Source organism: Candoia aspera, chromosome 4, assembly GCF_035149785.1.
Source record: "Candoia aspera isolate rCanAsp1 chromosome 4, rCanAsp1.hap2, whole genome shotgun sequence".
NCBI lineage: Eukaryota > Metazoa > Chordata > Lepidosauria > Squamata > Boidae > Candoia > Candoia aspera.
The window spans coordinates 48,066,958-48,079,344 of NC_086156.1; the positions used below are offsets into that span (position 1 = coordinate 48,066,958).

At 40.5% G+C, this 12,387-nt stretch overlaps 1 protein-coding gene across 1 annotated transcript in view; it reads right to left on the bottom strand.

Moving 5' to 3' along the window:
• Positions 1-11,828, bottom strand: part of NPSR1 (neuropeptide S receptor 1) — a 77,877-nt gene extending 66,049 nt beyond the window's left edge. Inside the window, exon 1 of the mRNA XM_063301948.1 lies at positions 11,576-11,828. Coding sequence (XP_063158018.1) covers positions 11,576-11,722 — 147 coding nt within the window. The 5' untranslated portion in view covers positions 11,723-11,828. The remainder of the gene's footprint in view (positions 1-11,575) is intronic.
• Positions 11,829-12,387: the final 559 nt, after the last annotated feature.

Sequence of the window (12,387 nt, forward strand, 5' to 3'; positions counted from 1 at the left end):
CAGTGAAATGGGTCACCGCCCCCCCTCCCCCGCCGTTGAACCATCCAACTGTGCGAAGATCAAAGGCTGCTGGAGGGGAAAGCTAGGCAGGTCCAAAGCAGCAACCAGATCAGGGTGAATCAGACACTTGGAACACCCAGAGTCAACTAAAGCTCAGACCTCTGTAGTCTTTGTGCGGGAGCCCAATTTCACTTTTACTGCTAGAGTGGGACAGTCAGCACTCACCATAGCATCTTCGTGCCCATCCTCCTCCACCTGCCCGCAGGCGCTTTTCATGGCAGGTGGCTGGCGTTTCCCGCCGGCTCCTTAGAGTTGTCTTCGGCCTCTCCCGAGAAGTAGGGTACTTCTTCAGTGTCAGCCACCCCCTTGGCTGCCATCATCCACTGCGATGAGGGTGGCGATTTGGCTGGCAGTTTGCCCGCTCGGTCTCCAGCCTTGGCTTTTGGGCAATCAACTGCTCAGTGCCCTTCCTTTCCACATCGGAGACACTGACCCTTTGCATAGCGCTGATCTCTCTCCTCTTCCCAGGCTCTATAGCCTGCCCAGGTAGCAGTTGTGGCACTTCGGGGTCCCCTCATGGTGGCTGGTTGCTTTTCAGGTCATTTGGTTTGCATGTAGGTATGCTGGGCATGCTCAACCTTGCCGGCCAGACAGATCCATTCATACAATGTCTCTGGGTCGTCTCTACACAACGCCCACCGCAGGACGTCCCTGTTGAGTCCCTCTTTAAATTGTTCTATTAAGGTTGACTGAGACCAGTTGGGGATTTTCCCAGTTAAAGCCTTAAATTCCAGGGCATAATCAGCTACAGACAGTTGGCCCTGGATAAGATCCTTCAGTGCCTTTTTAGCCCTTGCCTTGGCTAGAGGATCCTCAAAATTCAGCTTTAACACCCACATGAATTCCTCAAAATCCTCAAGCTCAGGGGAGCTAGCCTCACTTAATTGAACATACCAGTCAGCCGCTCGTCCCTTCAGCTTGGTGGCAATGGTAGTTATTTTAGCCTCTTCGGAAGGGAAGCAGGGTCCAAACTTTCATATAATTTTTAGCATTAGTGAGGAAGAAAGACAACTTAGTTGGATCCCCGTCAAACTTGACAGAAAAGTCTTTCATCCCCGCTCCTGTTGGAGCTGAATTAGTGGCTGCTTGAGTGGTTGGGCCCCAGGTTACAGTAGTTCTCCTATCTCAGGGTGGGGACAGTGATGGACGAGCTCTGCAAGGTGGAGATTCATCCTGGCGCAGTCTCCGGCCCCGCTCTGCTGGTGGTCTGGGTGAGGGGATGGAGGATGATTGTGTGGAGCTGGAATCTCCTTTGCGCCTCAGCTGCCCCCCCCCCCATGACAGAGACAGGGCTTTTAGCATGTACTCCATCCATTCTAATTTGGCCTCTACCACTCTTAGCCTTTCGGGGGGTTGAGATTCCTCCCTCCCTCGTGCGTTAGGCTGTCTCCCTTCTAATACCGTGGTAGATTCTACGTTTGGGGCCAGCAGGAACCGATACTTCCAGGACGCCTGGGATGTCCCTGGCTGGGGTTCTCCCATTTCATCCCAGGTTATCAACTCTGCGGGCAATTCGCTAGGTGCCGGTTGCTCTGGTGCTCTCCCATCTTTGGATTCCTCTCCCTCAGGGCTGGAACTCGAATCCTGCCATGAACCTGAAGGTTCTGGGGTGAGGCTCAGTTCTCCGCTCCTGACCGTTGACTCGTGCATCAAGCCAGTCAGCTCCTCGAGTCTCCCGGTAGTGGGTTTGGATTTGGCCATCGTTAACTCTTTTCTCTCACAAGAAACTAATCTTGGTAGGAGCTAACGGTACAACTTTGGTGATTCTCAGCTTTATGTAAGGATTGCCTATTCTAAAACACCATCAGACTCATAAACAGGATCATAAAGATATCTGATTTATTAAAGAATAGTATGCAGGATCACAAAGAAAGCTGAGAATGGAAAAAGTGTGCCAAATGCAAACTAAAAAACCCTCGGTACAAACGAGATCCCTCCCCCCATAGAATCTTCCCAGGCTCACAATCCCAGGTGCTCCTAACGGCTTCTGATGGTCCGTGGGAAAAGTCCTTGAGCAGAGCACATAACCCAAACACATTCCATTGAAATGAACATAGATACAGAGCTTGGCACAAGGTTTCACAGCAGCTCCTCCCAACAGAAACGCGCGTCAGCACCATGACATGTGAAACATTACGATGTACAGTGCACATTGAAACAGTGAACATGACAGCAGACAGTATTCATTATACATCAGTTTTGTTTTCATCCATGTTCTTGTGAAGTATCTTCCCCTTCTGATTTCTGTGTCCTTTTTGACTCAGACATTGCATATATTTTCTCTAGTTTTTCAAATATATTGTCCATGCCACAAACTAAGTGCATTAGTGTTCAGCGACAAGACTGTGTCTGTACTTCAAGATTTTGACTGAAGGGTAATTTTAAAAAATGCTGCAAATAGCTTCAGAGAAATTATTTTGCCTTGTGTCACTTTTTTGAAAACAAAAAAGTATTAAGAATCATTGAACATATGATATCTGTGGTAGAACTGCCAATGTCTTCTTCAAGTAAAAGCAAATCAATGGACATTCATCAAGTCAAACATCTAGAACATGAATTGAGGACAGCGCTGCATTTTACAAAAACATTCTATTTCTTATAGACGGCAAGGGAGTTAGCTCTGTGTGTGTGTTTGTGTGTATGTTCCAGTTTATTCCATGATAAATATTTTAGAAAATTAGAAATTATAACTGTATTGATCCATCAGAAATAAACAAAAACTAGTGAAACACTGAAATTTTCCATCCAGTTTTCCTGATAAAAAGATGATGTTTCTTTTTCTCATTTTCTCATCTTTCTTTCAGGTCAGGAACCTGCAGTTAGGAACAGATTAAAGACCAATAACGTTTGTATTTTCAGGTCAGGAGAAGCCCCTAAATGTTAGATGAAATAGATACAGTATTGATTGTACCTACCACAAACAAATGTGTTCAGTTTCAAAACACCATCATGAGTTTCGAGTTACAATTTCATGGTTGTAACTTCTGGCCCCCGCAGTAATATATGGCTGCGAGAGCTGGACCATAAGGAAGGTTGAGAGAAGGAAGATAGATGCTTTTGAACTGTGGTGTTGGAGGAAAATTCTGAGAGTGCCTTGGACTGCAAGAAGATCAAACCAGTCCATCCTCCAGGAAATCAAGCCAGACTGCTCACTTGAGGGAATGATATTAAAGGCCAAACTGAAATACTTTGGCCACATAATGAGAAGACAGGACACCCTGGAGAAGATGCTGATGCTAGGGAGAGTGGAGGGCAAAAGGAAGAGGGGCCGACCAAGGGCAAGGTGGATGGATGATATTCTAGAGGTGACGGATTCGTCCCTGGGGGAGCTGGGGGTGTTGACGACCGACAGGAAGCTCTGGCGTGGGCTGGTCCATGAAGTCACGGAGAGTCGGAAGCGACTAACGAATAAACAACAACAAACTTCTGGCCTCACTTTTAGACTTTCTTACACCTTCTGCCTGGTTAGATTTCTAGAGAGTTCAGTTCAAAATTTGCACATGCCTTGGTCTCATTTTCAATGTTCCTAATGAAGAGATGATCCAAGTGTGGGTTTTGGATTAGGAAAATTGGGAAGATGTACAGAAATACAAACAGCAAATGACACGTGCTCAGGTGATAAATGTTTGGTCCCTCAGCATATGTCCAAGGCCACATGGCCATACTATTGGAAGATTCTTCTCTCCTCCTCAATCATTTCCTCTGGCTCTATAGATTGGAAAATAAATATGATACAGAATGAAAACCATGCTACAGGATATTCTACAGCATATCATGGGAGATTCTTGCTCCTTACAGTCAGTTTAGAGGTATTGCCAGTAGCATCTGCTGTGGGAGGGGAGCCAGGGGTTCAGGGTGATGAAAGCAGCATTAGGGTATCATCACCCACCTCTTTTCTACAGGGGTTGCCACATTAGATTCAGAGACACTGCAAAAATGCTGCTTTCATTATTCTGATGAAAGCAGCGAGTTCCTGGCATGTCTCTGGATATTAATTGAGATTTTCAGGTAAACAGTGTCTACTTTTGAGTTATGTAGTGGGTTGTTTTTTCATACAGGAAATACGAAACTTTGAGAGGCAGCGAAATAGGTGACACAGTATTAGAGGCTGGCCTTGATTTCAAGGCTATTGGGCATCTCGATAACTAGTAATTACATTCCAGGTAGCATTCCTTTATGAAATAAGCTTATTATATTTTCTGTGAGATTATGTGTTATCAAGAGGAAAAATCATTGGAAATCCTATTAAGTATATAAATCAATGTTTCCAATACAAATTATTTCTGTAGCATGAATTTAGGTTTCATTCAATATCAAATGTTTTCCCTTAACTATTTAAATGTGAGCCATTCCCAGTGATAATTTCAGCCAGATTGTTTATTTTGAATGTATTCAATATACATGTATAAAATTTAGAATGGATATGTAAATAATTTATGCATTTCATGTATCTAAAGATAAGTAGAATTGATTTTTTAAATATTACTTGTATGCATTAGAAGTAAAGATAAGAACAATAGAAGGAATAAATCAATAAACATAAAAAAGTTAAAGACAGATCAGCATTTAAAGAATAATCCCAAACACTACAAGCATGATTATTTATCTATTGATGGGAAGCTTCCAACCAGTCAGGGTTTTTTTTCTGCTTGATAAATCAATTAATTTGAGACTTCCAGTGGGGATATGGCAGACTGAACAGCTGTTCTTTTTGGGCTCAGGCAGGTTTTTCCTGAAGCCCAGGAGTGTGTTTCCGGAAAAAGGAAAACAGCTGGAATCACCCCATCTGTCCTCCAGACGGCTGCTTGCAGCCAGAAGATTGCAAACAGCATTCATGCTCGACTGGTAAGAGCAGCCGGGAGGCTGGGACCTCACCATTTTCCAAGCCGCTCTGTAGCCTTAAAGGAACATTAAGACCCACCACCCCATTTCTAAATCACCCAATTTACATTTCTTTTAAGTACGCGTACCTTAAGAGAGGCTCTCTACAGCAAGGAGGAGTGGGTTCTCTTGGTGCTTATCATTATTTTTGGAATACAGAATATTTATCCAGATTGCTTTTAGGGTTTGGCTGGCTTCATTTTTCTTTAACAATTTGGATTAAGATTATTAAGGTATAATAAAATAATAATAAATGTCTCGTTTGATCTTTATTATAAGAATGTATAGAATAGTTGTAGGAAGGAAATAATTAAATAAATGTTATCCTTGGGAGGGGAAGTTGATTAGGAGGTTTACATAACTTTTTATTTCTTTTTTTCTTTTAATCTAAGGGGAGGGAACAACTGTATTTAGTGATTTTTGAATGTGCCAATGGAATGATTTATAGAAGTAATGTGATTTTGGTTTAATAGAGAGTAAGGGATTGATTATGGAAAATCGTTGTATATCCTTGCTGTTAACAGTTGGAAGTCACCTCTTTTTGTAATTTAAATTTTTTTTCTCTTGTGTTTCCACACTTTTTTAGTTTTTCCTTTTTTTTTTAGTAGTTTTTTGTTTTTCTGTAGCTTTTATCTTTGCTTGAAACTTAATAAAATTCTTATTAAAAAAAGATAAATGTATTAATTTAATCAAGTAGGTAAGTTCCTTTTAAGAAGAATATTAATTATTTAGTCATTTTTCAACTGAATAATACTGACCTCAAAAGAAGAACAAAATCCTATCAAATTTACATGACCAGCAATGGGCCCATTTCACGGGGAAGAGGTTGCAGATGCCTTTATATTAAGAGATAAGAGACTTATAGAGAACAAGGTGTCCACAGCCTTTATTTTTAATGATACAGAGAATGGTAGCCTTAAATAAATGCATGGTGAATAATAATAGAAAGGAAGTCAATGCTTTCAATGGTGAGTGATTCATAAGACTAACTTTTTCTCCATGTGTACATTACTGCTTGTGCTGATGGTTATTATTCATTTCTTCCCTTTCAGAAGTAGCCAATTTTAAAAATGTATCCTTGGCTCATTTTATTTATGTTTTACATAATCTAAATGCTGTTGCGTAATATAATATTTTGGGGTGTATGTATTAGCTGCAGAAGTGATACCAAAGAGTAAAAGGCAGTTTTATCAAAAAGTAGTTAAGATGATAATTTTTTCTGGAGATGTATCACTCTGTCTATAACACACAAATGGGCCACTTTCAGCACACAGGCCAGAGGCCCCATATAGTCCTTACCTGGTGCTTTCATCACTCCCCTTCCAAATTTTCCAGTACTACTGTCAGTTTTGGCAAAGAAAAATGTCCATCTCTAGGCGCTGTCTCTTCCTGCAGAGATGCCTTCTGAACAGCTTGCCAAAGACTTGTTTGATGAACGATCAGGAATGTAATTGAACTGGGAGCCCACCGACAATCATGTAATGCCCATGGTATAATCTAAATTACATACCGCCCTCTCCCCCTTCACCGAACAGATTGGCATTAAGGAAGAAACAAAAGCAAAAGCGATCATAGCACTCAGGAAGGCTTAATTCAGGAGTGTAGCATCTAGCCTAATGCTATTTATTTTTTGACCAGCTTGATAAATGGCCAGCAACAGGAGAACACCTTCTTAGTTCTTCCGGAACTTTCAGTGGCATTTGGTACTGTCTGGTCCTGTGGGAGAAGAGATTCATTCATACTCTACCCACAGTCACTCATGCCCTGGTCACCTCCAGGGTGGATTACTGTAATGGACTCTACATAGGGCTGCCCTTGAAGCGTATCAGGAAGCTTCAGCTGGTGCCGAATACAGCTGCATGGACAGTTATGTGTGCCTCTAGGATGGTACATGTTACACCTCTGTTCCATGAGCTGCATTGGCTCCCAGTTTGCTTCTGGGTGCTGGTTTTGACCTTTAAAGCCCTACTTGGCATGGGCCCAGGTTATTTGAAGGACCTCCTCTTCCCGATCACATCTATCCATCCCATAAGGTCCAGCAGCAAGTGTACGTTGCAGGTGCCATCTACTAAAGATCTTCATCTGATGGGACCCAGACAACGTGCCTTTTTGGCTATGGCTCCCTAGAACATCATCCCCACCAAGGTGAGATTAGTCCCTTCCCTGTTAGACTTTTGGAAGACTCTGAAAATGTAGTTCTTCCAGCAGCCTTGGGGATCCCATGGGGAGCCTGCTGATGATTGTATTGTCTTTAGATGGGTGCTTTCCTGCAATCTTGTTTTATTATCTGATTTATCTTATTTTTATTTATTCTATGAGTATTTTAATAGTTGTGATATTGTTTTAACTATTGGTTGTACACTGCCCAGAGTCACGTTTAGTGAGATGGACAGCTATATAAATGTGTAAAATAAATAAAATAAAACAAAACAAAACAAAATATACATACAGTGGCTGCTAAAGTAGCATGGCCATTCACTGTGATTAGTTCATTTGTTGCTACTGCATAGTAATTTGGTATTATAACAATCATGCTATGAAATCCTGTATTTGTAGATCTATATTAAACTTCTAAGAGAGTCCATCATGGCATTTAGAGGCCATCATAATGAATATGAATTTCAGTTCTTCTTTTATCTCTGATCCCACAGTGTAGCCATTAATGTCATGAATAGATGTTATTCTCTGGTAACTAAAAATCAGGAAGGATATGATAGCACCTTTTCAAACTAACTCATTTTATTAAAAGGTGTAAGCTTTCGGGACTTGCAGCTCACTACATCAGATGCATGAAGTGGCTAGACTGATGTAGGATTTAATGGGGATCAGCCATTATCATCCCAATTTATAAGAAAGAAAATAAATTAGATCCATCAAACTAAAGCCCAATTAATTTGCAGCATGTTAATCGTAAAACATATGCAAGGTGCTTATACTGGAAGCTTGTTTGACTAGAGACAAAACATACTGGAGATGAACAGGAAGGGTTTTGGCTGGGACATTCTGACCTGAAACAAGGCTTAATTCTACAGCATCTGATGGTGACATATTTGAATAAATTCAGAGTGCTATATGTAGCCTTCATTGATTTTAAGGCTGTTTTGGCTCACTTCTCATGAAGAAAGATGCGTAAGTACTTGAGGTTACTCAGGAGGAAATTACATGAACATTCCTTTAGATGTCGGCAATTACATGTTCGGTTGTTCAACTAAAGTAATGGCCCCTGAAAAAGGGGGAAGACGGACCTGGGGGCTAACTTTGTAACTAGCTCTATTTCTATTTGACAGCTTCTGAGCTGGTTGTGATGAAACCAGTTTGTTACTTAATTGATGTAGTGATAGCAAAGCAGCGCAGGGCAGTTACAAAGGCTCATTGGAGTGTGCTTCCCTTTCACCAAATGAGGGTAACCTTTGTAACCAGCAGAAAGGAGAGAGAAATTGTGGTACTTCTGAACTGTCTCTTGAAATCATGATAGTTGTCAGAGCTGAGTTTTACCTATTTTAAAGAATTACCCAAGAAGGTCCACAGAGTCTGGTGCCTTCTTGCTTTCAGATCAAAAAGCTTGTGTGGTGTTTCTAAGGTTGGCTCCATGCATTGCAGCCCACGGAAACAAGCTGCTCATATAGGGACAAATAATTAATTAAAGAATGTGAAATTTAGGCAACTAGCAATAAAGGAAAAAGGGGTAAGTAAAACTGTAATGTTTAAATATTAGGTAACTAGGTGATTTATTAATATGATTTTTTCTTTCTTTCTTGTTCTCTTTTGCCTTATATTTTCCTGAATTTAAACACATGCTGCTTTTCTTGTAAAATCTGGGATTTTTTTCACATTTTTAGGTATGACTGGTCATAAACTATAAAAGTGCTGATTGGTCTATTGATCCTACCTGATACATTTATAATTCAATATATTGTTTGACTCAGAAAAATGGCTTAATGAGGTTGGACTCTCGTGAAGTTAAAGCCAAACCAGATAGAGGCAGAAAATTAATTATTAATTAATATTAGTATTGGTATTAATAAACAGGCCTGGTTCAGACATCAGCCATGATAATGGATTCTTACATGAAGCCAAAGCCACATCACAGCTTAATATGGTCTGGCTTTGGCTTCACGTGTGGTAAGAATCCACTAGCATAGTCTGTAAACATGGAATATTTTACGCAGGCAGCTAACACAAGTGCTTGTCCATATCAGATATTTACTAACAGAGAAAATAAGCTGACAGCTTGATGCTTTTTTATGATACAAATACATATTGTTACCTTAGAAATTCAGTTTTCTTTATATGGTGTCATAGTTCTTTCTCATTGGATCTGGGATCTCCACTGTTAAGAAGCACAAGCTGCTAGGACATTGATTTAAAATTGACAAGGTTAACTAGAAATTCACTACATGCATTCCTAATCTCCTTTCCTTTCCTTTCCTTTCCTTTCCTTTCCTTTCCTTTCCTTTCCTTTCCTTTCCTTTCCTTTCCTTTCCTTTCCTTCCCTTCCCTTCCCTTCCCTTCCCTTCCCTTCCCTTCCCTTTTCTTTCTTCTCTTTTCTTTCTTCTTTCTTCTTCTCTTCTTTTCTGTTTTCTTTTGATAGGGGTCTGCTACTGTTTACTGTTCCAACAACTCTCATTGATAGTAAAGAACAATCAATGATTGTTTAATGTTTTGCCCCATCATAAAACACTTTCAAATGAATTCATAAAAAGGAATGTATAATTCAACTGCATGAGTTAGACTCATCTATCCACACCACAGAGTGGATTTCTGCCTTACTATTGCAGATAGGGAAAAAGTTTTACACCTTCCCTCTGAGTATTCCTTCACTGAGGAAAGGGGTTGAGTAGGTGCTCCAGTCTCTAAATCAGGACAATGTTCTCCAACCCTGTGCATAATCATGCATGAAAAATTCCATTGGTAGAGTTAAAACATATGTCCATATAGTGTTTACTATGTGGAAGTAAGTTTTTTTGACCTGGCAAGTATATGTTCCCACATAATGGGCACATTCCAGGTAAAATTAAGACATGAAATCCCATTTATTTCAACACTGAACATGTACTAAACATGCTTAATTCTGTTCCACTGAAATTAAAGGCTAGGGATCGACATGACTCACTGAAGTACTGTTAATATTAAAACATACAGTATTTGAAAAGCTAAACTTATACCTAGAACTCAGCAAGAGGGGAAAACAGTTTTACAGACTTTGCAACAGGAGAGTTATAGGAGGGAAGGGACCGAGCACACTCCACTTTGAACTGTTTGATTAAAATGGTTTTCAGTGAGCAGAAGTGGCCACTGAGTATTGAATATGCACATATGATGCATCATTACATCCCAAGGGCCACCATTATAAACTCAACACAGGACAGGAATTCTGTAAAACCTTCAGTATCAAGAGACATTATGCTTTTGAGTGTCAGTGGCTAGGATTCTAAATTCACCTCCTGCTTTTCAGTTTCCCGAAGTATGTGGTTGGCTACTATAAGAAGTAGGATATTGGATGTGGTGGGTTTGTTCTTCTAATCTAGCAGGGCTGTTCTTATTACTTTCTATATAAGATGTGCTATAAGAAGAAAAACTGCTTTTCAGAAACTGTCCTTTTTGTGCGTACTACATGAGCCAGCAACAGTACAGGCATGTTCTATGTGGTCAAATCAACTGTGTTGTTGTTTTTTTGAGTGCTGCTTCCATACAGGGATAACAGTCATTTTCCAGTTCTACATTCTAGAAAGAGCATTTAAATGCAGCTGCAGGATTCTTGTTTACATTCCCATATATACACAAATTCAGATGTACACCAGCTTAAAATCAAGAGATTGACACAGCCTGATATCAGCAGTTTTACTGCCTTGTCTTCACATGCCAGAGCATTCACAAGTAGGAAGGCACTCTCCAGTTGCCTCCATTCACAGATCTGCTCTTCCAATGGCACCTTAGAGTCAGAGTTCCAGAAGAGGTCTTCCAGCAAATGCAACCTGCAGAAAAGCAAAAACCCCAACCCGAGAACTAGTGCTTGATTTCATTTGACCCAGTTCCATTGTGTGCAGCTAACAGCAATATCCTATATTTTTGTGGAAGGTGGAAGTTTAATCCAACTCATCTAGAATAAGACCGATTGAACAATTGTGTAAACATTGAAAGTTCAGTCCCACCATCAGGTGCTTGAGAACTGGTAAGCAAGCTGTAATATTGATTAAGGACAAAAGGAACAAAATGCAAGAACAGATAGTGGCAATTGGGTCAAAGATAAGCCAGGTTTACTAACTAAATTTCAAAGTTCAATTCTGTGGAATTGTTTGTGCCATAGCACTACAGAAATAAATTGTAAGAAAGAAAAAGAAAACTATTAGCTTCACTAAAAAAAAGAAAAAAATTAAATACACCTATATTTGCATATAATTCCCAGAATATTCAAAAGAACTTTCCTACTTTCTGCTGAAATTTCCTCTTGTTCATTGACATTGAAGGGCAACTGAAAACTGATACATCTAGGAGTCCCTTCTGAAATGAATGTCAGGGTGGAAGGAAGTTGGATGTCAACTCAAAGCAAGATATTTTCAGTCCTGAAGCACTGAATGCTCGCTAAACTCTTGAAAAATACAAAACCATGAAATAGCAAGACAGCATAACGTACCTTAAATGAATAATAAAAGGATCTCCATCCCTCTTCCTCTGGCCCTGGAGTGATAGCCACTGTTTCTGTGCAGGTTCCGAGAGGGGAATCCAGGCTTTCTGTGCTTCCATTTGAGCTGTTGCTGGCTGCAGTGACACCGACTTGCATAGCTTGATGCTCTTTCCTGAACTGCTTCAGTTCTCCTTCCAACAGGGAGTTAACACAGCCACGCTCTCCTCCTAGGAGAACAATGGAACAGGCAGCTTTATTGCTCCTTCACTGCTACCAGAGACATCAAAGCAGATGAGCAAAATATCCAGCCTGGAATCCTCCCTCCCAAACATCCACCCACATCAACAAAAGCTCAGTTTGCCAACAGAATCCCATAGACAGCTGTTTCTTTACAGTATCTGAAATCAGTCTACTACTCTTATATTTAAGGTGTCAACTGGCAAATATTCAGTAGCATCTTTATGAAATAGTTTTACCTCTTGTGGAGTGGTGGAGCAGTTGGCTATAGGCATGCCTCAGGGAAGCTGTTTGGCAGGGTGGCATCAGGCTAGAAACCAGGAGGCTGTGAGTTCTAGTCCTGCCTTAGGCATGAAAGCCAGGGTGACCTTGGGCCAGTCACTATCTCTCAGTCCAACTCACCTCACAGAGTGGTTGTTGTGGGGAAAATAGGAGAAGGAAGGAGTATTAGGTATGTTTACCACCTTGAGTTATTTATAAAAATAATAAAGGCAGGATAGAAAATAAATAAATAAATAAATAAATAAAAACTGTATAGTGGGAAGGAAAGTCATCACTATCCAGCGAAAACTTTTCAAGTTGGC